Source organism: Thalia democratica, chromosome 1, assembly GCF_965202585.1.
Source record: "Thalia democratica chromosome 1, ktThaDemo2.hap1.1, whole genome shotgun sequence".
Lineage (NCBI taxonomy): Eukaryota > Metazoa > Chordata > Thaliacea > Salpida > Salpidae > Thalia > Thalia democratica.
Genome location: NC_139165.1, coordinates 43,412,310 through 43,427,205, shown reverse-complemented (window position 1 = coordinate 43,427,205; position 14,896 = coordinate 43,412,310). Strand labels below are relative to the sequence as shown.

Below are 14,896 nucleotides of genomic sequence, written 5' to 3'. Positions count from 1 at the left end.
ACCATAAAACAAACAAAAACAACACAAAAGCTGAATCTAATTGTGAAGTAAAAATGCACTTAGCTCAATAGCAATGTTCAACCACAAGCAATTGCTTAATCTTGCAGAAATGTAATTAAAATGATTTTGAAATATTTGTTTTTTGTTGTAATGCCTCCAGCTAATTAAGTCACAAGCAAAAGTTTTTTTAAAGCTGACAGTTTAGTCATTTATATAGTTTAGAATTTAGGAGTGTTAATTTTTTTACTAAACATTTTAATTTTAAAAACATGTTTTTGAAGTTAAATATTTCTAAGTAACTTACATTCACTGCTGCATGTCTTACTGATAAAAAATCTACCAAATAATCATAAATACAAGATATAAGCTAGTGTTTTTAAAAAAAAAAATTTAAGTACATAAGAGTTTGTTAACTGTAGTAAAATAAAAAGAATATGATCATTTAAACTTCTAGTTATAAAATATATCGATCAAATACAGAAATGATTAGTAAAGGTTAACAAAGTAAATTAGTTAAGGCCAAAGGAGGGACAACATATTTTTTATAAAATCAATATTAGTTTGTATATTTTTTCACTAGTGAAAAACATCAGTCTCAAACTCTACCTCTTGCATAGTTTGAAGTATGTGCTATGAGATACTTTTAATTTTTTTGATGTTATCAGTTATGTAAATATAAGCCTAAAAGTAAGAGAACTTTCAAAAGTAGTTTTATTTAAAACTTAAAAAGTTTACTAAAATGCTTTTTCAAGATTTTAAAGATTACTTTAGATTGTTAGGAAATGTTTATTTACAATTTCAACAAATTGTTTAAGATAAGACCGAAAAACTTTAAAAATAATTTCTCGAAAACATTAGGAGTAGAAATGATTGTTAAAATTCTGTAGGAGAAAAAATTTAAGAAAAAAAATAAATTTTTACCTTTTTAGTTGCTACTACCATAAGGAACTTATTGAACTATCCAACTTTGATCTCTAAAATCTTAAAAAGTCACTTTGAATTTGTTTGAAATAAAAAAAAATATTTAAATACAGCTTCAAGCTAGTTATTAATGTATAAATTAAGACAAACTAAAAATGTGTTTTAAATTTAAAAGTTAATTAACTCCATAAAATCAAAGAAAGTGCAGTTATTTTCTCTAAAGAACTTATCTGTTAAGTTTTAAAATTTTAAAGAATTTAGTAAGTATTGGAATGGTTTCTTAAAATATTACAATTTTAACAATGTATAGGATATCAGAATATCAAGTATGCAGTAAAAGTCTTTTTAATGATTAAGTGGTAGTTATTTTTTAATCTCCCTTTTTATTCCCATATTTGATAGTTTATATGGCAAAAAACTTAAGTTTAGTTATTTCTATTGATTAATGGATAATTAATATTAGTATAAAATGTAATTCTTTATACCTTGGTATTTTTTTTATCCAACTTAACATTTCAAAATTAGTTTTTTTAAGTAGTGCAGGGTTTCCAAAAAACCTGGAATTTAACAATTTAGGCCAAAAAAACCTTGAATTAAAAAAAACATTTAAAAACCTTGAAATTTGAATAAAAATCACTAAAAAACCTGAACAAACCTGAATTTTAAGCAATTTTTACATTTAAAATAATGGAAATTTGATTTAAAACAAAAAATCTGTAATAAAGATATTAATTTTTGTTTATCAATAAAAATATTTCAATTTTAAAGTATATTTTAAAATAGCTTTACAATATTTTTTCAATGGTTTTATACTATAAGTCATTTTTTCACCTTCTTACTTAATTTTATAACAAAAATAGAGCAAAAAATTGTACTTTAGAAAACCTGGAAGAAATATTCTCAAAAATATTAGTTAACCCCTTTAGTGTATAGATAACAATATTAAGTTAAACTATTTGAAATTATTTTTTTTTTACTTTTTTTTTAGAATTTATTTTTATATATTCGATTCTGTTTCCTAGTATATGAAGTTTATTAAATGAACTGAGCCTAAAAGTTTTTAACTGTTATTAATTGTTAAGTCCTGCAATGTATGTATTACAACTTTTTAGTTTGAGAAATTTAGCTGACTGTGTCATATTATAGGCATAGAGTAGGGTGCAATATTTTTTCACAAAAATTTACATTGGCTCTTATTAAATAACTTAAAGTATGTATAACAAGATACTTATTAAAAACAAAAAATAAGTTCAACTATTGTTTGAGATATAGTCAGTTTTGTAAAAAAATCCAATATATCACTGTATGTAATCAAAAATTTTGGTAGCAGATTTTCTTAAAAATTTGAAAAATTCACTAAAAATCTATCTTTGCTTTCATTTTTAAAACATTTTACCTCAAAATTTCTTTTTAGTAATATAAAAAACTTGTAGGAAGCAGAAAAAAAAACACACAAAAAAATTATTAAGAAAAGAAAAATCTATTGATTTTTTTTTACAAAAAAAATTAAAAGCTGTTTATTTAATGTTGTTTAAAGTTTATTAAAGATTACTTTGAGAAATTGAAAAAATAAAATTGCTCAAAAAATGAAGAATGAGATAGATTTTTAGTGAAATAGTCTATTATTGCCTTTTTAATTTGTGCCTCCCAAAGAAAACTTGTAGAACTCTTTAACTTGATCCTTTATATCACAAAAGTTATTTTAAATTTCATCAAACAGTAAATAGTAACTGATGGCTGTTTTAGTTTTGTGAAAAATAAAACAAAATTCAAAAAATTTTTTTGACCCCCTATACCCTTAAACCTATACTAAATAAAGCATAATATATTAAGTTTTAAAAGAGTATCTGATACAAATGTGTAAAAAAAAAGTTCATGGCCATCATCTTATCATTAGAAAAAATACTAAAAATCTATGTTTTAAGTCTTACAAGCAATTTATCTCTAGTTTTCAGGAAATGTTGATTGAAATATTAACAGGGTTGCCACTTTACCTGGAAAAACCTTGAAAAACCTGGAATTCGAAAATTTAGGCAAAAATAACCTGGAAAAACCTGGAATTTGAGAAATTTTGTAAAAACTTGGAATTTTGATAAAAAAACCTGGAAAAACCTGAAATTTTTAATAATTTAACATTTTCAGTACTAAAATTTCAAATTGACACAAAAAATCTATCATATAAATAAGATTTTTTTGTCGTCATAAAAAATTTTTTTATTAAAAAATACATTTAAAGTAACTTTACAGCATCTTTTAAATGTTTTTGTACTATTTAACACAGTTTCTTATATAGAAATTAACTTTAAAACTAAAAATAGGCCCAAAAATGTTTACTTTTAAAAACCTGGAAGAAATTTTGAAAACCTGGAAAAAATTTTGAAAAAACGAGTGGCAACCCTGTATTAAGAACAACTTGTAAAAAGCAAATCTAAAAAGTTTTTCAATTAAAAAAAGTCATTTTTTTAACATAATTTAAAAAAAAGTCATTTTTTTAATATAATAAAAAAAAAAAACAGTTTTAAAACGTTTTTATAATTCATTAAAAATTAGGCTGAAATATTTTGAAAATGATCAATTTGAAACTGTTAGAGAAGTTCAATTTTCTAATAAGTGGTCCTTTATAGTCATCACCTTGCTTAAGGAAGCTATTGAACTCACTAATTCAGATTAATTATTTAAAAAAAGTTTTATTAAATTTAAAAACCAACAACTGGTATTTTAGTGTTATTATTACCTTGTGTACTAATTATTGAAAATAGATTTAAGGTTTGTTTATACATGTTAAATGTATGAGCTGTTTTTCACAAAAAAATAAATAAATAACTAGATCTCAACTATATAAATTAGTTAAATTAAAATTTTTTTTAATGTGTATATATAAATATAAAACCTTTGTAACTAGTGGTAATTTTTGACTCACAAATGTAAATTAGATCACTACATAAATTTGTCTTTATATAAATAGTTTATATATAAACAGCTAAAATATTAATTAAACTGTATGAAAAGCAAGTCTTTATAAGTAGATATAAACTTTTTTTGTTATAAGGATGCTGAATGTGTTAAAAAAATATTTTAATATTTTACTATAACTGTGGCTGTTCCTTAAATACTTCTTTTTACTTTAGCGTGTAAATTATTCATTATTTAAAAAGTTCCAACATCTTTGTTTATTCAATATGTAATTAATTTCAATAGATCTAATTCAAATTTCTAAAATACAAGACACCAAAACTCAGTATATCATATTTTTTTATATACTCATAAATGTTTAGATAATAGTAAAGAGAAAAAAAAACTAGATAATGTTCAATTTAAATGCACTGTTTTTGTTTTAATAAAACCATTTAAAATATTTATAATTTCTGCTTTATTATAATTGGTTAAATAACAATAAGAGACAAAGTTTGTGTATAAGCCACAAGTTATTACTTGAAATTATCTACTTTTCATTGAAATAAAACCATTAAAAAACTAATAAATTTGCTTTACTTATAAATGGTTAAATAACAATGAAGACAATTGTGTATGAACCTCAATAAATATTTTGAAATAGTTTCTTTATTTCCATTGTAATAAAACCATTAAATGATTTATAATTTGTGCTATATTTATAAACTATTTCATAACAATAATAATAAAAGTATATAAAGAAGCAATATTTTACCTTAATTTTTTTCTTTATTTGTATTTTAATAAAAACCTAAAAAAACAGTAAATACTTATGCTCGAGTAAAAACCTCCTAGTATGTATCAACACTATGAGTAGTTTTATAAATTAAAAAAAATGTGTAACCAATTTATGAATTGAAGTTTTACATAAGTTTTTATAAAGTCTGTGTTAAATGGTATAATGATATATTTTACTGCTGTACTATAATATATTTTTTACATGGTATTTTTTTTTATTGTGAATTTTTTGTGAATTTTTTATTGTGACTTAAATAAGCTTGTAATATAAACCAAAATACTTTATAAGTGCTATGTTAAATTAAGTTAAGAATTAATTGTGTACTTTAGTTATGAGTAAATATGTAGTTTTTTTTTTGTTCTTTAAAAATATTTTCGAAAGCAAATTCTGTGCTCTAATGATTAAAATTAATTGTTTTAAAATCTTTGTAGATCAAAAAATGTTGGCAAAATTGTTTTAAATACCACCCACACGGTTTTCATCTTTCTTCTCTCAACATTACAATCAAAACTAATATCTAAAAATTATATCTGGTAAAAATAAATTTGCAAATTTAAAAAAAACTATGATTCAATTTGAGATTAAGTTTTTTAACTTATAATAATTAATTTAGTGCTGATACTTTGTTAGTTTTGATGATAGAATACTTACAAGTTCTTTATAAATATAGCTTAAGCTATAAATTTTACAATTTTGTATACTTGACATTGTAGGTAAAATATTTTTTTTTTCAGGTATATAAGGTTATAATAAAAAGCAAATATGAGTATTGACTGTGGTCAGATTGTAGAGTCTAAAATTGTCTGCACTGTACCTGGCGATGAGCCCTGTAACAATCTTAAAAAGGGTCAAGTTTCATTGGAAGTTGAAAATAAGTTTACAGTAATAGTAGAAATGAAAATTGCACCTTGCTTAGACTGTGGAAAACCTTCAAAAAGTTTTGAAAGTTTCAATAAGGCTTTTTCTGCAAATAGTAAAGCCCAATGGAAGCAAAAACTTACAATCCATGAAAGCAACTTTAATTTTACTTTACAGCAAAATATTTCATGTGTGAGCTGTAGAAGATCTGTAGAAAGTATTTTGGGGAAAGCCAAAGTAATGGACGTGTTTTCAGCCTTTGATGTGTCAAATGGTGGTATTTCAATTTCGCAAGAGTATTTAAACTCAAGTAAAAAACTTCACAAGTTGCTTTATGTCACCTATCCAAAGTTGAAAGAAATCAAAGCTTCCATAATGTCAACTAAAAAGAATAAGAGGTGCAAGTTTCATTCAATGAAAATGATGAAGCCCAATGACTTGCAACTTAATGATAACAAATACACTGCTGCCAAGAATTTAGGTCAGTCTGTCATTGACGTATGGGACCAATGCAGTAAAGACTGTCAAAAAGAAATAACTATGTTAGATTGTGATTATGTGAACCAAACAATGGACTTCTACCTTAAAAAACATCGTTTTTGTTCAGAGTGCAAAGCAAAAGTAATGCGAGCTTATCACATTTTGACTAAAGAAATCAACAATGACGAAGAGAATGGGTATTGCTCTGCCATATATGAGGGCTTGAAATACTGCAAAGAATCTTCTCACATTCACGTGTGCAGTGAACGAGGGTTCATTGCTCACATGCTGACTTTAGCAGACGCTGAAATAACTGGTGGCAGAAAAGAAAGGCACGCCAAGACAATCGATATTGCCCAGGAAGAAGTTTGTACCTGTCTCTCCTTGTGCTTGTACAACCGTCTCCACAAACTCTGGCACACAAAACTCACTTTCGAGCAAACTTGGACCATCTACGTCATCCTCAACCTGGAGCTGATCGTCAAAAACTTTGAGATGTGCGTTGACCAGCAGAACGGCAACAGCTCCATTCAGAACATACTCAATGAGTTGGGCGAGGATGCCAAGCAGTTGGTGACCAAGTCGGCCAAGAAGAAGAAGAACAAAAAGAACAAGCAGAAGCAGAAGAAAAGGGAGCAGATGCTGGCCGAGCTGGAGTCTCTGGAGGACAACAGCGAGCAGACTGAGAACTGCTCCACTACCCCAGATGAAAACGACAGCGGAGCTGGCGATGCGCCTTGCACCAGCTGCATGGGCGGCTTGGAAACTGTTGAAACGCCCAGGGATTTTCCCTACTACGGAAAACCAGACTCCCTGGACAACATGCTCAAGTGCGAGTGTTTTGAAATGGATGGGTGTCCAAACGAAATACCTCTGTCGGACATTGAAGTGTACAAGAAGAAGTACCCTGACATATCTGCAAGGAGAACTAGGCTCTACGACAGGCTGAAAAGAGACTTTCAGGACTATCTGTTGAAGGCTGCGAGTGCCTAGCAGTCGAGTTAGTGCAGAGCCAGCTCAAGTAATACAACTTCTTTTTAATGTTTCCATCGCCTTCGACCATTGTTACTTTACTTCAACCACAGATTTATGAACTCAGTTTATTTTTCAATGTAAATACGTTTAATGTTATTTAAGTTTCAAAGTTTGTTGTTTAGGTTTGCACATGTTATTATATTTACTTTTATACATGTACTGAACACAATATAGTTTATGTATCAACTAACTCTATGTAGTATATATTTTAGTTATAAAGTTTATGTAAATTAGTCTCAATAGCATTTTACTTAAGATCTGCTCTTATACAGAATACCAAATACTTTGTCACATATATTAAGTATGTTGCATTCCAGAATTATATTACTTATTTTTAATTACCTTTTTCCTACTTACTTAAAATTGTTGTTAATGTTAAATATTCAAGTCTACAAAATCTATAAACTAAATATAAGAAAAAGATAAGCATTTTATCTGTGTGTACATATTTACAAGAGTTTAATTTTGAGTTGAGTTAAATTTTTAAGTTTACATGTTGGTTTTAATTAATACTTTTTTGAGCCCAAACTTAAAAAGTTTGCGTCCATTATACTGTAATATTACCTGCATTAAAACTGTATGGCACTATATTAAAATGAAGTTTTTGTATACTAATGTGCGTGGCAGCTGCAAAAATTTACTTGTTAAAAAGAAGCTTTTGTATTGAAAACAGGCGAGTAAAATACTTAATGTAAATGCACAAGCCGCAACGCCCCAAATCAGCTAAGGGAAGGACGAGGCCGAGCAGGTACCAGCGCCTGTTCGCATCACCTTCAGCAGGCACAGAGAACAGCAATGGGAGCAAAAAGTCAGTAGATATTGCATTCAGCACTTTTGGTTTTAGTTAGAAATAAGTTTTGCTTTCAATGTTTGACATAGGTTGAAAAATTTTAATTATTCACTTCTAACAATCAACAACATTAACAATTATATTTAAAAGTTTTGAAAATTATGTTATTAGAGTTTGTTGTAAAAGCTTTATGGTTAAATAGTTTTCGACTGTTTTCTCACATCTACCAAAAATCTTTTGCTGAAGTGTTCAGTAGATTTGAGAAAAGGTGTCCATTTTTATGTTGAATTTATTTTTTCCAAACTCTTGATTCAAGTATTGTATAATAAAGTTGTTACCTTGGTAAGGTGGCCATCTTACCTAGAATTTGGAAATTTATGTACAAAAATCCTTAAAGCCCGGAACTTCAAATCATTTTTATTTGTAAAATTGTGTTTTTGAATAACATAATAAATAACTGTTATATACTCTAAAAACTTTGAGTATTATTCAAAGATAAATTGATTATAAAACTAATGTAAAGCAGCATTACAGTATCTATTCAATAATTTTTTACTAATACAATCACTTTTTTACTTTAAGCTTAATTTTCTACTATAAAGGGAAAATGAAAACTTTTAAAAACCTGGAAGAAATTTCTAAAAAGTCAGTTTACTGGCCACCCCGTATTAACAATAATATTTGATTAAGTGCAACATTATACATTTAGATTTCATTCGCCGGTTTCAAAAGTAAAACCAAATGTTGTGAAAAATCCATTGCAATCACATGTAAAAGGTAAATTTAACACTGACTTCTTAATTTCTTTTCAGTATCACATATAAAGTAACTAAAGTTATACATTTGCACTAGTTAAAATAATATATTTTAAAGAAAAAACAATGATGCATATTTATATTCTACTAATACTTATTGCTCTTTAAAATCTTTTAGATAAAATATATTTTTAGAGTACCTTTAAATTTTTTTTTACAATGAAAGTTTTGGGTTAAAAAATTTTGGTTTTATGTTTATGGTATTTTAAATAGGGATTATTCACTGTTCATTGATGATTTTTTTTGTTTCGTTAAAACTTTTCAATTGGTTAAGTTTTTATAACAATTTTTATGATTGATAAATATAATTTAGTAAAGTTTATGTGTTAACGTTATAAAATTAAAATTATGAACAAGTTATTGCAAATAAGTTACTTTCTTGAAAATTTATTTGTAATGGAAATAATTTATATTTAATAAATCTAAAAGTTGCTTGATTTAATTAGCTGTATCATATGAATAATTAAATGATGTTATTTAATTTAATTATGTTAAAATTAGTTTTAAATATAACGTTGTTTGAATTTTAAATTGCAATATTTAAAACTTGAAGTTTGTAACAAGAATTTTAGGCTGTTCAAAGGTAAATGTATAACATAAAGAGTTTATACATAAAACAAGTCTTTTTCACAACACAAATATATTTCAACAATTTTCTTCAGTGTGATTACAATTGTAACAAGGTAAAACAATTTTAAACTTATATAGCCTTTTTAATTATATGAGAAATTATCAATCAATTAGTAAAAAAAACCCTAAACTATAACAAAAAATTAAAAACAACAAGGAAAACATAATTAACTGTAACATTTAAAACAAAACAAAATTAGTCTAATTTAAACAAGGATAAAGAGTAATCAAACTCTCTTTGTTTGCATAATTCTGGCTTGTCTAAGTGAATATAAATAGCTTCTATTTTAATTAAATCAAAAATGTTCGTGCAACTTCTTAAAACTTTGAACTTTGTCTCACTGTAATTATTACCACATTTAGGATTTTTTACTAAGTGCTCTGAAATTGATGATCTTTTTGTTGCGTTTAAGGTTGCAATACTCATTTTCTTCGGTTGATTTTTGATATGGTCTTTCACGCACTTAGGTACGTGCTCTTTTATTCTTGTTTCTAAATGCCTAGATGTTTGTCCTATATAGCTGTTTGCGCAACAGCATTTATACGTGTATACCACGCAACTTTTGTGCTTGTAGGATATTAGATCTTTACCTCTAGGATTTAGGATAGCAGCAGATGTAAAAATTACTCTTGGTTTAGAAGCATGGTAAACTTTTTCTGTCATATTCTTGATATCTCTTTCAACTTGTTTTGATTTTTCACCCACATAGGGCAAAATTAATAGAACAGGACATTTCTCTGGTCCATAAGGTTTTGTGTACTTTAGTCTTCTCAATTCAGTTTTGAATACCCTATCAATCAACGGATTGGGGTATCCATTCTTTATTAGTAATTCTTTTATAACCTTAAGTTCATTCTGAAATACTTCTGGCGAACATATTTTATTTGCTCTATGAAATAGGGTTTTAATCAAACCAATTTTTCTTCTTTTACTGCAACTTTTAAATCTCCAGCCAAGTTCAAAACAGGATGAAGTTGCTTTGAAAGCAAACTTAGTCTCAGTTGCACACAACTTTTGCAAACTTAAGCCAGAACATAGTTCTGTAATTAATTCAAAAGAAATCATAAGTAGCCTGACTAAGATTAAAAGTAATGAACATATCGTCATTACCAAACCTGACAAAGGTTCAGGAATCGTAATTCTTAATAAAGAGGACTATAATTCTAAAATGTTGAACATAATTAATGATGAGAAGAAGTTTTTGAAAATAGGTCCTGTAGGAGATAAGCTAACTATAGTTAAGTTGGAAAAGAAAATTATTCAAATATTAAAAGATTTGGTTGATAAAAATGAACTTTCTCAAGAACATTATAATTTAATTAGACCGGTAGGTTCCATAAGACCTCGTTTATATGGTTTACCAAAACTACACAAAGTGGATATACCTCTGAGGCCTATACTTTCTATGATAAGATCTCCACAACATGAATTGGCAAGATACTTAAATAGTCTTTTAGATCCTGTGTTGAAGTATTTTTCTAGATATATTGTAAAAGACTCTTTCAAGTTTGTAGATGACTTAAAACTCCAGGGAGCTAAAGACACGTTTCTTTGTTCTTTTGATGTAAAAAGTCTTTTTACAAGTGTACCTTTAAATGAAGTGATAGATATTTGTGCAGAAATGTTATATAACCTTGAAAATCCGACTCTGAAAAGAAGTAATTTTGTTCGACTAATGAGACTCGCAACAGAAGAAGTTGAATTCAGTTTTAATAATATATTATACCGACAAATTGATGGTATTGCCATGGGTTCCCCATTAGGACCTACATTGGCAAACATATTTATGGGCTATCTTGAATACAAAGTTCTACCAGAATTCGATTCAAATTGTAAGTACATGAGATACGTGGATGATTGTTTTGTTATCAGTGATAGTGTAAAAGTTAGTAATTTATTGTTTGAGAGGTTGAACTCTTTGCATAGTGCTATTAAATTTACAAAAGAAAATGAAGAAAATGATCAAATATCATTTTTAGATGTTTTAATCAAAAGAAAGGATAATAATTTCATAACGTCTATTTTCAGAAAACCATTTACTGGTCAATACCTTAATTTTCAATCATATTGCAGTAAAAGAAGAAAAATTGGTTTGATTAAAACCCTATTTCATAGAGCAAATAAAATATGTTCGCCAGAAGTATTTCAGAATGAACTTAAGGTTATAAAAGAATTACTAATAAAGAATGGATACCCCAATCCGTTGATTGATAGGGTATTCAAAACTGAATTGAGAAGACTAAAGTACACAAAACCTTATGGACCAGAGAAATGTCCTGTTCTATTAATTTTGCCCTATGTGGGTGAAAAATCAAAACAAGTTGAAAGAGATATCAAGAATATGACAGAAAAAGTTTACCATGCTTCTAAACCAAGAGTAATTTTTACATCTGCTGCTATCCTAAATCCTAGAGGTAAAGATCTAATATCCTACAAGCACAAAAGTTGCGTGGTATACACGTATAAATGCTGTTGCGCAAACAGCTATATAGGACAAACATCTAGGCATTTAGAAACAAGAATAAAAGAGCACGTACCTAAGTGCGTGAAAGACCATATCAAAAATCAACCGAAGAAAATGAGTATTGCAACCTTAAACGCAACAAAAAGATCATCAATTTCAGAGCACTTAGTAAAAAATCCTAAATGTGGTAATAATTACAGTGAGACAAAGTTCAAAGTTTTAAGAAGTTGCACGAACATTTTTGATTTAATTAAAATAGAAGCTATTTATATTCACTTAGACAAGCCAGAATTATGCAAACAAAGAGAGTTTGATTACTCTTTATCCTTGTTTAAATTAGACTAATTTTGTTTTGTTTTAAATGTTACAGTTAATTATGTTTTCCTTGTTGTTTTTAATTTTTTGTTATAGTTTAGGGTTTTTTTTACTAATTGATTGATAATTTCTCATATAATTAAAAAGGCTATATAAGTTTAAAATTGTTTTACCTTGTTACAATTGTAATCACACTGAAGAAAATTGTTGAAATATATTTGTGTTGTGAAAAAGACTTGTTTTATGTATAAAAATTAAAATTAGCAGACATATGTTTAAAATTTTATAAAGAGTTTATATAATTTTTTTTAAATATAATTTATATTAATTCAATATTTTTAATTTCCATCTCCCTTGAATTCAAATTAATTAAAGTAAAGTATTAAAAAATAAATCAAATGTTTTGCCTATATTTTTATTGCATATACTTACTTATCCACTTGTAAAAAACGCAATCGTGTCTATATATTGTTATTATACTATGTTGTTATTTTGCATTTATATCTCTATCAAAGTTTATTATAATGCCCTTTGATTACATACTACTAAAGGTCTTAGTCATATGTTTTTTCTAATCAGTAGCTATCAATGAACTGTAAATTATTTTAAAACTTTTTTTTTTGAAGTAAGTAAAAGTAAGTAAGTTTTAAAATATTTTCATACGCACGAAACAAACAATTAATCAAAAGTGATTTTGTTCAGTTAACCATCAAACTATGCAGGCGATCACAACAAAGTCTCCGCCGCGAGTCTACCCTCCGTCAAAAGACCCCCGTCCTCTTTATCCAAATACCAGAAGGTCCTACCCAAGATAACCCGCAGCTCCGACAAGCAACCAAGTTGTTCCGGCGACAACGAAACGAACAACAAGGTTTCACAAGAACCTCCACAGCAAGCGACCGGTGTGAAAAAGCAAACTGCGAATTGTGACGTCAAAGACGTCGCTAATAAGTTGGCCGACGTGCGAATAAATCAAGTTGAGATCGCGTTGAAATTGCCAATAACCGGCAAGAGGGTGTCGATGAAGCTTCGGTCGGACATTACGTTGAGACGCGTTCTCGAAAAAGTCGCTCGCAAATGCAAGGTTCCTGTTGAAAGTGTGGAGCGAGGCAGGGTGCATATTTGCAATCAGCACCACGGCAAGTTGAAAGGTCTCGATCGCACACTGGGCGAACTGGGAGTGGACAGGGAGCTGTTTCACGTCGTCGTCGATTGATTTGTCAAGTTTTGAATTTTTCGCTGAAAGCAATGCAGAGCGCGCTGGAAAGTTTTCGAGTGCTTTTCTGAGTGACCTCTTCAAGTCGCGCGCAGAAGTTCTTCTTTTGTGTCGTTTGACTTTTACTGCCTATCGAATGTTTTACTGTGATTTTTTTGTCAAATTTTGTTGTTTACTATGAATCATATTTCCTTAAAGTTTAAATCTGTTGTAGAAATTTATTTTATTAAAGGTAAGCTCGTGAATGCGTTTATGCTAAACACCACTGTAAGTTTTACTATGCAAAATTATTTTTTTATTAAACAACATTTTATTCCATGTAGCTAAGTAGTGTTCATTAAAAAAACTCCATTTTTATTTATTTTCATTTGTACTTTAAACCTCTTCTTGTGTAGAAAACAATTAAACACAACTTGCACCATACTTTGTTTTTCAAGTTATGTAATTTAAAAGCTTGATACAAGAAAAAATATTTTGTATTGAAACCGTGTTAGGCAAACAATTTATGACTCATGGCTGAAAAATTCCGTCACACAACAACAGTGCGGCTGCAAAAAGTTGTTTCCTTCCAGCAATTTTTCTTAATGAAAGCAGCTTTGCAACCATTTTAATTGCAATCGTGCAGCAAGCGTTTCGATCGGGAAACGGTTTAGCGCGTGGCGACTTTGCCCGGGCGAATTGGTTTTGAAAAACCATTTGTGCGATAATCTGCGTTTTGCGCTGAATTATTTCAACGTTATCTGCCTGGGCAAACTTATGTGTAGTTGAAATTATATTAATTAGTATAATTTTTGTCTGGGCAAACTGATATATTTGAAATTGTATTGACTACTTTAGTTTTTGTCTGGGCAAAATAATATATTTGAAATTATATCCATTAGTACAATATTTGGCTGGGCAAAATAATTTTGCTGTTACGTTTTATTGCTGTGTTCAATTTAGCTTTTAAGGATTAGCTTATCTTTGAGTGTATTTGTTCATATTTGACTTAATAACAAGAAAATTAAACCGTTCAAAGTCCGAATTGCTTTATTGCTTGTAAAACTAAATAAACGCATATTCAAGCTGAACTTGAATTTGCAATAATTTGAAATAATTTTTAGCATTTTGGATGTTTAACTTGCAAAACTTTTATTTTACAAACCGCAATTTTTTACAATTTCAAAAAAGAAAGTACATTTTCTAATCTCAACTTGTTCTATTTTATTTTAAATTACTTTTGTTTTACACGGAGCGTGCCCCAATTAAAATGCCACTGAAACGTGCTCGTGAATGCAGCGCAAACTCGTTGAGCACTTTGCAACGGTCTCATCGCAATGCTGTTCTCTTCCAATATCTGCTTGTGCGGATGGGTGGAAAATTAAAGCCGTGTTTGTGCGGCGAAAGTTTTACACAAGTTTGCATGTTTTGCTCAAAAGTGTTCGGTTACTCCCTTTCAGCTTGAGTTTGTGTGTCATGATTGTTTTATGAGTTGTTCAACTGAGTTTATGGAAACCTAAATTATATTTTTTTAATACTTTTCGGTTCTACTATAATTTACTTTGCTTTTGCAAACTACTTACGAATTACTAAAATATTCCAGCTTTTACGAATTTATCTGCAAAACTTTTAGCTTTTGAAATATAAAGATAATTTATATATTTTATTTGTTTTATGGTAATTAAAAAAAAATCAATAACA

General features: G+C 28.1%; 2 protein-coding genes across 2 annotated transcripts; both read left to right on the top strand.

Annotated features, from left to right (window-relative positions):
* Nucleotides 1–5,350: 5,350 nt before the first annotated feature.
* On the top strand, nucleotides 5,351–7,658 carry LOC145839044 (gametogenetin-binding protein 2-like). The gene has a single exon (XM_082946691.1). It carries the CDS (start codon nucleotides 5,375–5,377, stop codon nucleotides 6,941–6,943), a length of 1,569 nt encoding a protein of 522 aa, XP_082802817.1. The 5' UTR covers nucleotides 5,351–5,374; the 3' UTR covers nucleotides 6,944–7,658.
* Nucleotides 7,658–13,591, top strand: LOC145839151 (uncharacterized). Its single transcript, XM_082946796.1, has 3 exons — nucleotides 7,658–7,793; nucleotides 8,485–8,552; nucleotides 12,723–13,591. The coding sequence occupies exons 1-3, from the start codon at nucleotides 7,681–7,683 to the stop codon at nucleotides 13,214–13,216; spliced, it is 675 nt and encodes a 224-aa protein (XP_082802922.1). The 5' UTR covers nucleotides 7,658–7,680; the 3' UTR covers nucleotides 13,217–13,591.
* The last annotated feature ends 1,305 nt before the right edge of the window (nucleotides 13,592–14,896 follow it).

Bases quoted from the DNA above. Each gene is read 5' to 3' on its own strand.
- LOC145839044 (XM_082946691.1), top strand. From the start codon at position 5,375: ATGAGTATTGACTGTGGTCAGATTGTAGAGTCTAAAATTGTCTGCACT.
- LOC145839151 (XM_082946796.1), top strand. From the start codon at position 7,681: ATGCACAAGCCGCAACGCCCCAAATCAGCTAAGGGAAGGACGAGGCCG. The intron at 7,794-8,484 runs GTCAGTAGATAT...TTATACATTTAG, and splicing joins AACAGCAATGGGAGCAAAAA to ATTTCATTCGCCGGTTTCAA. The intron at 8,553-12,722 runs GTAAATTTAACA...CAAACTATGCAG, and splicing joins ATTGCAATCACATGTAAAAG to GCGATCACAACAAAGTCTCC.